Source organism: Populus alba, chromosome 4, assembly GCF_005239225.2.
Source record: "Populus alba chromosome 4, ASM523922v2, whole genome shotgun sequence".
NCBI classification, from domain to species: domain Eukaryota; kingdom Viridiplantae; phylum Streptophyta; class Magnoliopsida; order Malpighiales; family Salicaceae; genus Populus; species Populus alba.
The window spans coordinates 7,138,056-7,155,286 of NC_133287.1; the positions used below are offsets into that span (position 1 = coordinate 7,138,056).

At 37.5% G+C, this 17,231-nt stretch overlaps 2 protein-coding genes across 2 annotated transcripts; one reads left to right on the forward strand and one right to left on the reverse strand.

Moving 5' to 3' along the window:
• The first annotated feature begins 747 nt into the window (after positions 1–747).
• Positions 748–5,210, forward strand: LOC118030279 (probable polyamine oxidase 4). Its single transcript, XM_035034337.2, has 10 exons — positions 748–1,287; positions 2,037–2,152; positions 2,255–2,343; positions 2,740–2,853; positions 3,072–3,159; positions 3,256–3,341; positions 3,440–3,542; positions 3,972–4,069; positions 4,185–4,614; positions 4,728–5,210. The coding sequence occupies exons 1-10, from the start codon at positions 1,266–1,268 to the stop codon at positions 5,043–5,045; spliced, it is 1,464 nt and encodes a 487-aa protein (XP_034890228.1). The 5' UTR covers positions 748–1,265; the 3' UTR covers positions 5,046–5,210.
• A 2,949-nt stretch (positions 5,211–8,159) lies between these two features.
• On the reverse strand, positions 8,160–11,087 carry LOC118030281 (protein DJ-1 homolog D). Its single transcript, XM_035034339.2, has 5 exons — positions 10,851–11,087; positions 10,637–10,762; positions 9,102–9,542; positions 8,627–8,989; positions 8,160–8,523 (listed from the first exon to the last, which is right to left on the reverse strand). The coding sequence occupies exons 1-5, from the start codon at positions 10,914–10,916 to the stop codon at positions 8,335–8,337; spliced, it is 1,185 nt and encodes a 394-aa protein (XP_034890230.1). The 5' UTR covers positions 10,917–11,087; the 3' UTR covers positions 8,160–8,334.
• Between the last annotated feature and the right edge of the window lie 6,144 nt (positions 11,088–17,231).

Sequence of the window (17,231 nt, forward strand, 5' to 3'; positions counted from 1 at the left end):
ATTTTATTTTAAGAATATTTAAAGTGATGTTTATAAGAACGATAATTATTGTTTTTTTTTTAAAACTTTACTTGTAAATATTTTAAAATAAAATATATATTTTTTTATTTTTAAAAATTATATTTAACTTCAATCCATTAAAACAATAAAAAAAATTTATATTCCACGTTAAAAACATTTTATATTTGTCCTTTCCTAAAAAGAAATCACAAAAATAGAATATTTTCTTAGTTCTTCATCAAATGTGGTCGGATTCGATGGCCGATCTCTCATCCACCCAGAATAAAGCAAAAAAAGGAACCTTCCCTCCCCATTCCCATTCCCATACCTATTCCCATTCCCAGGCTCCCAGCCCAACCTAAAGCCGTAAGCAACTTGGTCATCGCCACAAAACAGAGTAAATTATAACCTAGTCCCTCTACTCTTAAACAACAATCAATTACTTCCTTTTATTTTAAAACTAGTTATTTAGCCCCTTAACTGTATTAAAAATAATGAAATAATTATTTTAAATTAATTTAATTCAGATGATATATTCTTCCCTCATAATTTTTCGTAATATCTATTTAAATTTTCGATTTTTAAAATAAAATAACAAAATAAACCGAAAATGAAAAAAAAAATGTACGAAACAAAGGAGACTAATTCATTCCTTTCTAAAAACTAGAAGGACGAGTTCATAATTTATTCCCACAAAACACTACTATAAAAGAACCCAACCCACCATAGATTTTTTCGCTTGCACAGCAGAAACTCAAGGAAACCCAAAAAAAAAAAAAAAAAACCTAAATTCCTCCCTCTTCTCACCTGCATTGATCGATCGATTGATATTTTGATCATCAAAAACCAATCAATCGATCTATGCAACCATCTTCGTTTCTAAAAGAAATTCGGTTCTTAGGTTTGAATGATCAGATAATCGATCAAAAAGAAAGAGGAATTTTGATAGGATTTAAGAAAATATCTCCTTATGAGCTGTCTAAATCGTAAACAACAGCAGAAGCAGCAGCTACATTGCTCTTCTTCTTCTTCATTGAGCAGTCTTTTTAGTCATTTTATTGCTGGGATTCTGTTATATATTCTTTACCATTCTTCTCAATTAATTTCTAATTTTCCTGTTCCTATACAACAGTGAACGAATCGTTTCTTCTTTCTTTCTTTTGAAAAAACCGCGAGCGATCAGCTGTTTTTTTTTTTTTAAAGAATAATAATCCGTCGATTTGGCTGATTCTTCTGCGTGTTCTGATAATTTGTGTGGTTCAAAGATGGAGAATCTGATCGAGAACGGTTAGTATAATCTATGATACACTTTCTTGATTTCATTATTTATTTGTTGACGTTGAAAAAATAGAATACATCCCCTCTCTCTCTTTTTTTTCAATTTGTTTTTGGATTTGTTATAAGTTGAAAAGATAGCATATGAGTTTTTATTTATTTATGATTTGATTGAATCTCTTGGTATTGTATTATGATATAAATTGTGATTTGTTAGGGTGAAAATATAGTGATTTTATATGGTAGTAAATACTATTAATTGATTTTTTGTTGTTTGTTTGACGTGACTCGTGCATGATTATAAGCCTAAAAGGCTATAACAGTAGGCGGTTATTTTCTCGAGTTAATACAGATAAATTATTTTAGGACAAAAATGATTTTTACCATCAAAATAAGTTTTCGATGCATCGGGACTGGGACAAACGTTGTAGGACATTCGCCGGCAACCATTTAGTCATGTTTGCTAACATGACGGTCCAAGTTATCAATTATGTCAAGTTACATTAAGGAAGTTGGCATGAGCATGTCATCAAAGTTGTTGACATGTTTGTCATCTTGGATGATCATGTTGGCAACCGTGTTGATGTGGTAGATCATGTGTTGCGTATGATGTATTGTAGTCTTTGTCTCTTTGAAAATATTAAACATGACAAAATCAAGTGATGCCAGTGTACTCTAAATGTCTCTCCAGTCTTGTTTTCTTACTTTTTGATGAACACATATGTTTCAAATTTGCTGATTTCTCTTCAACCAATGACTAGGCACTTTCATTTCACAAGTTGAGAGGCCAAACAGTTCGCTTCCTACTGTCATCGTGATTGGTGGTGGTATTTCAGGGCTTGCTGCTGCCCGAAGACTCCATGATGCATCTTTTAAGGTTAGCAAACTGTGAATATGTATTTATGCACCTAGTTATATGTTTGTCGGAATATGTGTATTCATATGCATCAATTGGCTAATAGGTGTTCTATTGTTTCAGGTGATCTTGCTGGAATCACGGGATAGACTTGGTGGCCGCATTCATACTGACCATTCATTTGGCTATCCTGTGGATTTGGGAGCATCATGGTATTGTTCCTTTCTCAGTCATATTTAATTTTATTGGAACCTTTTAATGTTCTGCCTAATGTCAAGTTGTTATAGATTTTGACTCATAATCCAGTAGTGTGATTGCCATGTTTTGTGGAATGAATGCACTTTACATGTGCTGACATTGGAAAGGTTGATCCATATGTTTGTTTGTTACGGATGCTAATGCTCATGAATTGTGGGTTGAAAAAACAATTAATTTTTCATGGAGCTCAGGAAGAGATCTCTGTGCTCATGTATTATTTGATTCCTTAACCACTCTTTACCATTGCTGTAATATGTGCTGGGTTGCCTTGATTTGATTCTTTCTAAATGTGAAGCAACACACAGATTGACTCCTCAATCTGTTAATTCTTTTTTCATGTTGCCTTCCAGGCTACATGGTGTTTGCAATGAGAATCCTTTGGCGCCGCTGATACGAGGTCTGGGGCTTAAACTATACCGTACTAGTGGAGACAACTCTGTATTATATGACCATGATCTAGAGAGGTCTGTCATTTGCCAGTTTTACTTTTACGTTCTCTGCAATTCACTTCAGACTTTGCATTAAGCATTCTTCCTTCCTTCCTTTTCCTTTCAAGTAGAACAAACTGATTCTATTTTGTATGGATTATAGTTGCATCGCTTAGAAAATTATGAGCCAGTATTCTGGTTCTTATTAATTTAGAGTCCAAACTTATCAAGAGGATTTGGGTTTTCCCTTTCAGTTACACCCTTTTTGATAAGGAAGGACACAAAATTCCACAACAGATGGTCATCGAAGTTGGAGATGCATTCAAAAGAATTCTTGACGAGGTAGGATTTTCATACTAAATTATGTGACTGGAACTTTTCTTTATGATTAAAAATTCTCCTCCTAAAGCAAACTAAGTTCTTTGTGTACACCTTTAGACTGAGAAAGTAAGAGATGAACACACAGATGACATGTCTGTTCTTCAAGCGATTTGGATTGTTTTGGATAGGCATCCAGAGTTAAGGTACGGGAAAACGCACAGCTTGTAGCAAATACAAACTTTTGAACATTTTTCAGCATGGAGTTTTGAGGGTTACTAATAAAACTTTTTTTTTCCCGCAGGCAAGAAGGACTTGCATATGAAGTGCTGCAATGGTACATCTGCAGAATGGAAGCTTGGTTTGCAGCAGATGCCGATATGATATCACTGAAATCTTGGGATCAGGCAAGTGGACTACTTGATTTTCTGCACCTCTTCTAAAGTGTCTTGTCATTGTGCTGCAGTGATTTCATGAACTATGCATAAGGATGTTTGTGCTTTAATGCATACTTTTATGTCCACAACATTGCTTTATGTCAAGAAATGCTTTGCCTTTATAAAATTGACTTGAAAAGAAGTTGTTTATCATTATGGGTTGGCTTTAGATTCCGAAAAAAATATATATTTGATTTGAGATAGTAGCAGCAAAGAAATTGGTGAATGTTTTTTTAAGAATCTTAGATTGCAGAATTGGCTTGTTTTCCTATTAAATGTAATACGTTCTCTTCCTTGTATGTTGCAAAATTCTATACAAAATCTGTACTATGTTAAGGTCAATTTCAGTTTATCTTTAGATGAATGCTGACGTTGTTGAGGGTATTGCTTGACATGCAGGAGCAAGTTCTTTCTGGCGGTCATGGTCTTATGGTGCAAGGTTATGACCCTATAATAAAGGCTCTTGCAAAAGATATTGATATACGCCTGAATCACAGGTATACTTTGCTCATTTCTTAATATTTTGGATGTATCTTGGTTTCTGAATTGGAAGATTTATACAGTGCTTCCCGGTGAAATGATTTCATTCTTTAATGAATTGTGATTGAGTAGGGTTGCAAAAATATCCAACGGGCCTAATAAGGTGATGGTCACTGTAGAGGATGGAACAGGCTTTATTGCTGATGCAGCTATCATTACAGTACCCCTTGGGATTCTTAAAGCAAACTTAATTCATTTTGAGCCAAAGCTGCCACAGTGGAAGGTTGATGCAATTTCAGATCTTGGTTTTGGCAGTGAAAACAAGATTGCAATGCAGTTTGATAGAGTATTTTGGCCAGATGTTGAACTCTTGGGTGTTGTTGCACCCACATCTTATGCTTGTGGTTATTTTCTCAATCTCCACAAGGCAACTGGCCACCCTGTTCTTGTCTACATGGCTGCCGGAAGGTTTGCTTGTGATCTTGAGAAGCTATCTGATGAGTCTGCTGCAAACTTTGTCATGTTGCAGCTGAAGAAAATGTTTCCTAATGCAACAGAACCGGTAAATTTCGCATGGTTTCTGCACTGCTCCTATTATCTCTTTCATGTTAGTTTTCTCAATTCAGTTCTCATGTCAAAGGTTATTAACTAATATCATTGGCTCTGCTGGAACAGGTTCAATATCTTGTAACAAGGTGGGGAACAGACCCTAACTCACTCGGTTGCTACTCGTATGATCTAGTTGGAAAGCCTGGAGATTCATACGAGAGACTCCGTGCACCATTGGGCAATCTCTTCTTTGGAGGAGAAGCAGTCAGCATGGAGGATCATCAAGGATCCGTGCACGGAGCATACTCAGCAGGAATCATGGCTGCCGAGAACTGTCAAGGACACATATTAGAGAGACTTGGCTACTTTGATAAGCTCCAGCTAGTTCCCTCTAGAGGTGAAATCCATGATGCTGCATTTCCCCTCCAAATCTCAAGGATGTGAAATTATTCAACCGGTGATGTCTGAACAAGAAGATTTCATGACATTTATCCAAAGGTAAACTAGCATCATTCTCTCTGTGCTGGCGCGCTGCTAAACTAGTTATGCATATGCAATATGCTCTGCTCTCTGTGAACCTCTATGCCTTTTATTATATTATCTTTATCATGGAGTCTCTTTAGCATTTTTAACCAGTTTACTTAGAGATCAAATCAATTTATATACTGAATTATATCCATCGATCAAATTCTCAAGAGTTTAGTAGGGGGGATCACTCTCAGCAAGTGCATCCCATTTCCCTCGTGACATGGTAACATGCCTGCTTCCCTAAAAGGGGTGAATTGCATTTATCTTTCCAGCAAGGTTATCCGTATAAAAGCATAATCATAATTTAAGTGTTACAGTTTAGAACTTCAGCAATGGTTAAGATTTGTTAAGATCCGCAACCGTTTTCAATAGATCTTTGCATGAAATATCTTACCAACAATTAGTTTCACAGCGGGCCGGATTAAAAATAAAAAAAGCAACAAGAATTTTTTTGATCGTGAAATCAAAATTCATGTTTAATATCAATAGTATCGTAATGTTATTTTTTTAATCAAACACCATATCTGAGAGATGAAGACACAAGATTATTTATTCATATAAAAGAGTGATAATTTAAGTTTAGTGGAAATTATTTAATGTTTTTTTTTGTTTAATTGAATAATTAACAATATAAAAAATAAAACGTGCCAAAATTCGATATGTTTTTGTTTTAAAAATTTAGCGATGTCTAGAAACAATATTGAAAATATAAAATTTTAAATAAATCTAGGTCAAACTAAGTTAATTCATCCAACTTGTAATCTTAGTCATTGTAATCTTGTCTTTTAATTGAATGATTAGTAATCTAAAAAATAAAAGAAGTGTTTTAATCAAAATTTAGATTAAAAAAACTAACACAAACTAAAAAAAGAAAAAAAGAAAAAGAAAAGGAGAGGAGAGCTTGAATAAAAATTGTAAAGGAAAAAACTGTCTTATAATAACTACATGCCTAAGAAGAAAATTAAGTCCAAACACTTGGGTTATATATATATATTTTGGTTTCTTCAAAGGGGTGAAAGACATGTTGTCAACACCCTTTTATCTTAACAAATAACACATTATATGTACAATTAAATAATGTGTCATTTGAATAAATTCAAATTCTGCTGACCATTATTGAGGCTAAAAAATCAAGGGTTAAATTTTTGAACCCCAAAAATCCATTTTCCAACCAATATTTCATCTAAAAACTTCTAAAAAAACAATATAGAGACCTTGAAAAATCCGTTTTAGACAAGATTAAAAAAATATATTAACATTTAAAAAAAAAAGGCTCCGAAACACAAAATCAATCATACCCAAAAAAAACTTCAAAAGACTTGATCTATTTTTTAGGCAAGATGAAAGCTCAATAAATTTTTTTTTTGTCAAAGAAACCTATTGACATAAAAAACAATTTTTTTTGTGCCCGGAACCATGCCCAACTTACAACTTTCTCTCTTCTTTGCCATTTACTGGTGACTCTTTCTCTTCTCTCAAACTAGGGATCAAAATGGGAACAAAATAAAGTCTTGGACCAAAACATGTGTTTTCAAAACTAAATGGACCAAAAGGAAACTTTGACAAAAAAAAAAAAAAACAAAACAGAGGGACTGTTTTCTCCCCTATATCAGAGCTGCCATTTTGATTGTTATTTAATTTTGGTACCCTAGCTTCTAATCCAATTAAAACCATAAAATTAATTTGATTTCCGCATTATCAAGTCCCAACCTAAAGTCGAAATGCCTTATCAAGACCACGGTAGCCTAACAGAAGGCAAGCAGGATCAAATTAGAACACAAATACCTAAATTGTTAATATCAAAGGGGACTCAATTGAAAAAAAAAAACCTCAAAACCAAAATTTAGAGGGGCCAGGAAAATAAAAGAAAAAAAACACTGTTCTAGTAATTTTTGAGTAGAGATACCATTGCCAAATCTTTTAGGGAGTTTTGTAATATTTAAAAACTACGAGCACTTATAGATGCAGAAATATTCCATTTTATTTCCAATTGACTTGAAAATCTTTCAAAGACGCTGGCTGTTGTTTGTGAATGGAGGGGAGCTGTTCCTCCCTTGTACCTGCTATCGGAATTGGTATGGGTTCACGTATTTTCATATATATTTTTTATAATTAGAATATAGTATTTAATAGTTTATGCTCAATAAAAAATAAAATACAATGCCAAATGAGGCCATCTACTGTAGTGTGTTTGGTATTGCGGTAATTGTTGTGGTTTGAAAAAAAAATTGTTTTATAAAAAGTACTTTTAGTTGAGGTTGGTATGAAAAAATAGGTGTTTGGTTAAAACTGTGGTTGAAATTAAGGTTGAACAAAAAGTAATTTAATGTGTTTTGTTAAGAATGCTTTTAAAATTGAGGTTATAAAATAATTTTAAAAAATACATATTAATATTGATGGTTTTTAATTTAAATATTGTAAATTTAACTATTGCTATTACATCATGAAATAAATAATATTTTATATAAAATATTTTTTATTGTTCCATTAAAATATCTACAATTCTATAATGTATGAAATACATCCGACAAGGACTACAATTTTTTTGATTTCTTAAAGGCATAATAACATCAGGTAAAATATAATCAGGAACAAAATTGAGATTGCGATTAAATTTTACAAATGCTATATCATCAAGCGATCTCTATTTAATTTATATAGTGTCATTGAATAATATTAAACACTAGTTTTTTCAAATAAAATACAATTAAAAAATAAAAAATAATTTTTATTTTACTAGGTTAGACCTATTTTAATGTATTTTAAGTTTTGAATCAGAACCCGTCCGACCGGAATATAGCTGGCTTAATTAGCATGAATAATGTAGCATACACTATTCACGTGAACAGTGTATGCTACACTACTGATCAGTATATGAATAGTGTAACATGCATTGTACAGTGTATGCATGTTATATTGTTCATGCTAATTAATTAGCATGAACACTGCGTAAGAACATTGTTTACAAAAGCAGCTGGGAGCTGCTTTGGGAGAGCTGTGGTTGGAATGCTGAAAAATATGGGACCCATAAACAGTAAAATCCATTTTTTTGTGTAACCATATATCTAGTAGTTGTGTTCTGTTTAAAACGCAGCCGCAGATCCTAAACAAACACAAACAATAAAGCAGGGCCATCAAGGGCTTTGAATCCGGATGTTATTTGATAGACATACATGAACAGGCAAGTATTATTGCAACAGCACAGCTAGAATGACACTCGGATACCAAGTAAGGCCATCAGCTGAGACACAAACTGAGGGTGCCCTGGCCATGCGGCTCCGGTAACCAAGTTTTCGTCGGTGTAGCAACGATCGATTGGATCCGGTTCTAGCCATGTTGCCCCTCCCAGGAGGACGTTCAGCTTCACAGCAGGGTATGCGGTGCATTTTCTTCCCTGCAGCAACATGATTCACATATACAAGAATAAGGATGGCAGGTGTGAAGAAAATGATTACTTGTGTGATTCTATGAAAGTGAAACAAAACATTGGATACTACCTTGAGAACTCCCGCGGCAGCTAGGATCTGCTGTCCGTGACAAATAGAGGCGACTGGCTTCTTTGATTGCATGAATTTCTTCACCAAGGCAATCACTGTCTCATCCAGTGCCAAATATTCTGGAGACCGGCCACCGGGGATGACGAGAGCATCGTAACTTGAGGCGTCCAACCCTTCATAGGAAGCTGTTAGAATGAAATTATGGCCTGGCTTCTCAGTGTATGTCTGGTCACCTTCAAAGTCATGGACTGCAGTCGGGCAGAAATCCCCAGCCTTCTTCTTGGGGCAAACTGCATCAACGTGGCACCCGAGAGCTTGAAGGGATTGAAGAGGAACAGTAACCTCATAATCTTCCATGAAATCCTGAAAGCAAGAAGAAGAGAATAAATACTTCTTAGTAAACAAGAAAAAACACTTGTTTCTTCGAGCTTGATGATAGCAACCAGAGACAAATAACTTTTGCATTAGAACTTACCCCACAGAGAAACAGAATCCTTTTATCTGAACCAGCTATCTCGCCTCCCAGTGCCTTCACAACAAGCTGGATGTACTCAGGATGCGCCTTATAGATAACTCCAGTAATGAGATTGCCATCAGAAACACAATCCATCATGGTTTTGGGTTCAATCCAGTGAGCACCGGCATCGATGAGAACAGGTCTCAGAGCATGGTATGCAGTGCACTTCCGGCCTTTTAATAAGCCTGCAGCTGCCAAGATCAATTGCCCATGGCAAATAGCAGCAATCACCTTTCCTGAATCGGAAAATTGCCTCGCACAGTTTAACACAGATTCATTTATGGCAAGATATTCTGGAGCCCTTCCTCCTGGTATAACAAGCGCATCATATTTGCTGAAATCAACTTCATCGAAAGTTGCATTGAGACTAAAGTTGTGCCCAGGCTTCTCAGTATAAGTCTACAGCAAGTAAAGTTCCAACAAACACATCAGAACTAAGGAAATGAATGGCCATATTATGGATTCTACTTTATTTGATCAGTTAGGCTACACCCATCAAGTTTATCAGAAAACAGACTTGCAGCGAGTTAAAGTCATATTATCATAACGAAGAGTATCAAAAGCTCTGCGCCCTTGAGAGTAACAATTAAAGTCGTAATTTTTATCACCACAATTTGCTAACTTCAAGTCTCTTCGTAATGAACTAGTTGGAATAACACAACTATTTAAAGGCTTGGTACAGTTTTGAAGTAACAAACTGTTATTCGAAGAAGGACCAAAGTTCTTGCCAAAAAGAGGCTTGATTCTTTCAATAGAACGATTCAAGTCTGCTAGAATATTGGTCACGATGACATTTGGGGTTATGTTCAGGACTTGAAATTCACCAATTTTGACGTCACCGACTGTGTGGTCGCACTGTAAAATGATGGGACATCCTCTTGAGAAACCAAAAGGGTATGGGACAACTTTAGCTGATTTCCCAGTTCCACAAGAAGATTCACAAGCGCTGCTGTTGGACTTGTGAGCTCTAGTTGGAGAACTTGTGGCGGCAATAAAAATTGTGAAGATGGTGATGAAAAGAACTAAACTTTCTTGTTGAAGAATCATTTTAGTTAGTCTTCGAAGGGAAATGAATCATTACTTTGCTGCAAAACCCACAAAAGATCACCAATTAAACTACAAAGATCGAGCTTGATCATGAAGAAAGTCGAAGACACAAAGACATCCTCAAAGATCCAATCTTTTCAGTTGTTGGCTCCTCACTTGCTCCTCCAGCGTCCATATCACACGACAAACAATTAATCAGAAAAAGCCTCTAATTAGTTTCAGAAAAATCAAAATCTTAGATTTGAAATCTTCTTTAATCCAAGAAGATTTGCCTAACACCATGGGTTTTGTCCACTATTATCTGGAGAGTGCCATTCTAACATGCCCTATACAGTAATTTGCACATCCATACAAGACATAGATGGAGGTGTTACAAAGAGATATGTATTGCCAAGCAAACAATAATTATATAACAACAAATTAATAAATACAAGGAAGGGGGGGACCTGATATCCATGATAGGCACCAGAGTCCCCAACTTGAGTGCGGCAATAATCACCAGCTTTCTTTCCAGGACAAACAGCATCAACTGCTATTCCATAAGCCTGCAAGGCTTGAAATGGAACCATAGCCTGCAAAAAACAATAACAAAACCCCATCACTTGGAGAAGAAGAACAACTTCAAAATGAGAAAGATAGATAAAAACGGAAGTAACCCACCTCATAATCTTCCATGTAATCCCCACATAACAACAGAACTTTCTTCTGTGGCTTGCAATTAGCCATTGCTGATGCTAACAATGACGCTTGGGATTTAGCTCTCGGTGTATTGCTATTTGAGTGATTATAAATTTACAAGTGCAGGAGAAACGTTTTGTTCTTTACCTCTCTTTGTTAACGTTGACTCGATCTCGATGCACATTCTGACAAACAAAATAAAGAAAATGGGAGGTTTTTTTATTAACGTAAAGGACTTAAGTTCGGTCTCACCCTATTCATATAAAATTAAAAACATCGAGAAAGAAAAGTTAATATATATATATATATATAAAATTGTTGTGCTTAGCTCAATTGGTTTGTGGACGTGTCTTAGAGCGTGTTTGACAGTGTGGTAGTGGTTGCTTTTCAAATAGCTTTTCGTGCCGAAAAACATGTAAATGATGTTTTTTTCATTTTTTAAAAATTATTTTTGACATCAGCACATCAAAACGATCCAGAAAGTACAACCGTCATTCAATTTTAGCAAAAAAAAAAAAAAAATTTGAAATTTACCAAAACGCAGAAACAAACGCTTCCTTAGTCGAAGCTTCTGTTACATGGAGATTAGACCACCAATTATGCTAGCCGCCTCTCCTCTGTCTTAACTTTAGATGCGGAGTTTTGAAAATGTTTGTTCAATTAATACATGCTATATCATTTTTATTGTAAATTTTTTATTAAAATATTTTTTATTTAGAAATAAATTAATACATCCTGCGCTCGCGCTCCTTCCTCTTCTTCTTGGCCGCTATATTTGTCCTTTTGGCGATATCCACACCTCTAGATCGCCATGGCAACGAGATATTCAAAGAACATAGCCACCTGTTCAGCTGCGGATCAATACAAGACTTGTCATATCCTTTCTGGGACAACAACCGAAGCCTGGACTGTGGACGTCAAGGATTCAAGATTTAGTGCCAAAACAATAACACTGTCACAGAATTGCAGAATTAATGTCAATCGATAAAGAGCTTCCTATTCGTCCAGTAGTTCGAATGGATATAAAGGATATGATGGCTGCCCTGAGGATCTTTTTAACATCACCCTCAACAATACTCTCTTTGATTATGCTCCTTGGAGTATAAACCTAAGTTTTATATACGATTCCCCCCTGAAAAGTAGAAACAAATACGTACCCATTACCTCAAAATGCCCCATAAAAGTTACGACCGCCGGAGGTTTCTACATTGACAAATGTAGGGACTACGGACACCACTTATCTCCACATTGGTATGATATTGTCCACTTTGGGCCTAAGCCCTCATGGATTTGCTCTTGGGTTATACCCCAAAAGGCCTCATACCAATGGAGATATTTGTCCATCTTTATATACCCTTGATCCTCCCCATTTCTAGCCAATGTGGGACTTTGGTTGCATACCCAACAAACCGGTGATGTACTGATAATTGCTCAACGAAGGGATAAGCACACTGAGACACAATATTTTACGTGGTTCGGCAAAACCTCCTACATCCACGGGAGAGATAATATTATTTAGAGATTAGAGAAAGGATACAATAAATACATGGAGGAGGATCTCATCACTCAACTCCCATCTCTCTTGCTGCCTTGCAGCTGCAGGGCTGCTGCCATTATTTAGAGATTAGAGAAAGGATACAATAAATACATGGAGGAGGATCTCATCACTCAACTCCCATCTCTCTTGCTGCCTTGCAGCTGCAGGGCTGCTGCCCATGGCAGCAGCCCTGCCTCTTCTCTTTCTCTTCACTCTTTCACACACTCACGTTATTCTTCCTCTCACATAGCTCTCTTTGTATGGTGCCTATTTATAGGCAGGATGGTGGCTTCTCTTCTTCTTTCCAGCAGCTGCAGCTGCAGTCAATGGTGGCTGCCATCTTCTTCAACAAAGGCTGCTGGTCAATGGTAATGTTAGGCACATTAAATGGCAACACACCTAACAAACCTAACAATCACCCCCTTTGACATTTATATGGGCAATTGTCCTCTTGCTCCTTCAGCACAATCTTGCATCCTGCAGCTCTTTCAAGCTTCCATTCTGAGAGCGTCTATGGCCAAGTTTACAGGTACTCGCCAAACCTTTCAGTCACCAGAGTCACCAAAGCACACCCTTGCTTACACCAAAGGATCACTTCAACCAGATGGTCTCACACATCACATCTGAAGAGTGTTAACGCTTGTCTCTGGGAACACAACATTCCCCTTCGAGCCTATCAACCATGCTCGGTCCGGAATGATTCACCAAGCCTCACACCAAGGCTTACAACACCCCCTCAAACGGATATTCCAAGTGCGACAGTCATTATCTGAGTATCTCAATATGATCACAAGCCCACCACTCTTCCAAGAGTCTACTCATCCAGGAGTTGCGCCTGCCCTCTGTTCCACCATAGGAACCACGCCTTACTTCTCCATGAGTCTCTCGCTCTTAGTCGTAAGAGTCCAGGTAGCTCTCCACCTTTAACCATGGGGGCAGCCCATTAAAGGTTGATCCATGTATGTCTTCATACTCTGAGTATTACAATGCCATCACCGAGCTCACCACCTTGACAAGAGTCAACTCGTTCCCGGAACCTGCGCATGCCCTCTGCTCCTTCATAGCAGCCGCGTCTTAATGCTCCACAAGTCACACACTTATTGTCCAAGGCAAATGTCTTCTAGCTCATTGATCTTTAGCATGGGGGCAATATCCATGAAAGTCAATCATGCATTTGTCTTCATACTCATCATAGCCACTTCATTGGCTATCCATCTGTCCACTTATATCTAGCCATCACATCGGCTCTAGGGGCGTTCTGAACTGGGCTCATATCATGGCCCACACACCTTCTCTTCGGGTGTCTCCGCTCGTCATCATGCGGCGGTTTGAAATCTGGGCTCATATCATGGCCCCCACACCTTCCATTAGGTGTCTCCGCTCGTCGTCATGCGGCGGTCTGAAATGGGCTCATATCATGGCCCTCACACCTTCCATCCGAGGTGTCTCCGCTCGTCTTGGAGCGGTCTCATCCTCCTTCATCGGGATGCTTTAGTGGCTCCAAGATTCTCTACCACCATGTGGACTTGGGAGAGATTACTGCCACTAACGACATAGAAAGAGAAAGTTGCGGTATACTCCTCGCAATCCTCCACCTCGATTTCTATATTTGGAGCTTCTATGTCATTCTGCTTGACAGCTCCACCTACACCAACTCTCTTTGGTGTCTTCGCCTTTCATAAGCGGTCGCCTTTTATCATAGGCAGTCGCCTTTTATCATAGGCGTTCACACCCCCTTAATTAGGTGCATCTACAACAGCTTATCTTTCCATCCTTGCATGCATTGGAAAGGTCCTCACTTGTTGTCTTCATCAAGAGCACAAGAGACTTCCTGTTGTACATAGTCTCTGCTCTGAGCTTCATCTGGGAACACTTCTTCTCCTTGCACCTGTCATCTCATTACAATACCTCATTGGATCCCTCGGGTACTCCTGCACAATCTTCGTGTGCCCTCGTGCAATTTCTGTTCTCCAGATTTCTCCATATTCCTTGCTTATGTTTGACAGCAGCTCATCCTGTCACAACACCTTGGCCAAGTCAAAATAGGGTGCCAATCTTCATCCCCTTGCTGTATTTCTCTTCCATTATCAGGGTCTTCATCAATTCTCCCCTCGAGAAATCACAGTCACCGAATCTAACTTCTTTGGAGAAATCACCACTCCATCAGATCCTTGATCATAAGGAACCCAACTGTTCCCCTTGTGCCGTCATCTTGCTAGTCTTCAACAGTTTCATAACAAACTGTCACATATACGAAAATAGTACCGTATGGATAATCCTTCCACTAAGCAAGTTCCCAGGAAAGATTGGAGGGGTCACAACGGTCCCGTTTAAAACCCAATCTCCTAGACAGAACTTCTTAGGCTATATCTATCCATCGTACTGCCTTTTTGTATATACAACCATTTGCTAGCTTTGTTGCGGCTTTCCTTTACAAGTGATCTGGGGTATCCTGGTTTTATACCTGATTTCTCAACATCTGGCGAGACTACCAGTTCTTAGATTCGTCAAGATTGGTCTTCATCAGTTTTCACTCTACACCTCTAAATGTCCACATAACCGGGTGTCCAGAGTGTCCCAATTTTACCTTCCATCAAGGCATTACATTTTCCCACTTAATAGTTCAGCACATATAATTGGGTAAACATGTGCACCTTCTTCTTCTTCATCTCCATCGACCACCATGATGACCTTCAGATGCCTCCTAATCGGGCAATCTCTCTTTAATAATTCACCACCGCCATTTTGGTCTCGAATCTCAACGATCGGACCGTACCATTACATCCGGAATGATCAAATTAGCTGGAAACATGTCTTGAATCGTCCAAATTGCACTTCAGACGGCTAAGTTTTGATCAAAACAATTTTGGCCTGATCAACGGCTCAGATTCAATTTCAGATCCGGTTGCACGTAGGATCAGCTCCACTGGATCCTATCCCTCGGCTCGTGGCTCGGCTCGGCTCTAATTAGGCTCGGCTCACTCGGCTCTTCGTGGCTCGGCTCGCGGCTGATGACGTGGCAGGTGGGTCCCCCTATGCTGACATGGATGTTGACTAGTCAATTCCTTGCTGACTGTGTACTCTGATGTCATCCTTTGCATAGTACTGTTCATGGCACTGTCACTGTTCATGTCTACTGTTCACATGGGTCGGGTCAACTCATCCGGGTGAAGAAGACACGTGGGCGCGTCTGCGCGCGTGGCCCGCCACCTCACCGGAGAGTGATGGAGAGTGCGGCCATGTCCGACGCCCGATTTTGACGCCGTTTTCACCAGTGGCTTCGTATCGTCCTCCTCTACACAGTGGGATGGTCAAAACACCATTTTGTATACTTTCATTTTTGAGCAAAAAATCAAACACCACTTAAACCATATGCTCTGATACCAATTGTAGGGAATTCCGACTGGTGATGTACTGATATTTGCTCTCGGGAGGGCAAGCACACTAACACAATATTTTACGTGGTTCGGCAAAACCGCCTACATCCACGAGAGAGATAATATTATTTAGAGATTAGAGAAAGGATACAATAAATACATGGAGGAGGATCTCATCACTCAACTCCCATCTCTCTTGCTGCCTTGCAGCTGCAGGGCTGGCAGCAGCCCTGCCTCTTCTCTTTCTCTTCACTCTTTCACACACTCACGTTATTCTTCCTCTCACATAGCTCTCTTTGTATGGTGCCTATTTATAGGCAGGATGGTGGCTTCTCTTCTTCTTTCCAGTAGCTGCAGCTGCAGTCAATGGTGGCTGCCATCTTCTTCAACAAAGGCTGCTGGTCAATGGTAATGTTAGGCACATTAAATGGCAACACACCTAACAAACCTAACAACAAACAGAACCGACAACCATATATTCAATTAATCAGGTGGTAACAACATCCTAGTTTCGATTCTTGCTGGCTTTGAGGAACTTTACAACCCTAAAGCAACAATAAAAATATATGTTGATATTGTTTTGATGGAAAAGAAGATCTTATTCATGTCAAAGATGCATGGTTCCCTACTTTGAAAATAATTTGTCCTCCATGTATCGTGATGAATTAATTTCCTATAAATAAAGCAAAACATATTATTATGTAAATACACCAAATTTTCATTTTTTGATAAAAAGATCGTATTCATAAATTAAAATAGAAACTCACATCATAAGCAATAAATCTAGTTGGAAACTAAAACATCTTTGATTGTTATTAATTTCTTTGGCAAGTTATTACTCTGATTATTTTTTCTCTCAGCTTTGGTTATGATAGTTGTTAAAACCAAATCTAATCAACTGGAAACGAGGGCAAAATTTGAATTTTGAAAATAAAGGGTGTCAGAATAAAAATATATTACAATACATTTAAAAGTAAAATAAACTAGTAATTAATGGATATAAAAAATTACAATTACAAAGAAAACTAAAACAGCTAATGATTTTACTATACAAGAAGTTATTGTCCATGCTATTTATTTTTATTATAAATTACAATAGTGCCATTTTTTATTTTTGTAAAACTTGGTTGAAACGAAATAAAAGTTTATAAACGGTCAAGAACAACTTGAAATAAATGAATGGCCTTATACAAAGAGAAGAGATGAAAATGAAAGTCTAGTAAATTAACTAGGACTAAATTAGAAATATGGAGGGTAATTTTAAAACTACTACAATAAAATGAAGGACTAAAGTGCAAAAAAAAGAAGAAGAAAAACACACAAGTTTTCCTTCTTTAAAAACACACTTTAACTCTTGAAGTGTGGAGGGAAGTTCTCCTCCACACTTCCCTCTCAGCTTAATTATTTGTTTTCTATACTTTAACTTTTAAACTTCTTAATACATCAAAT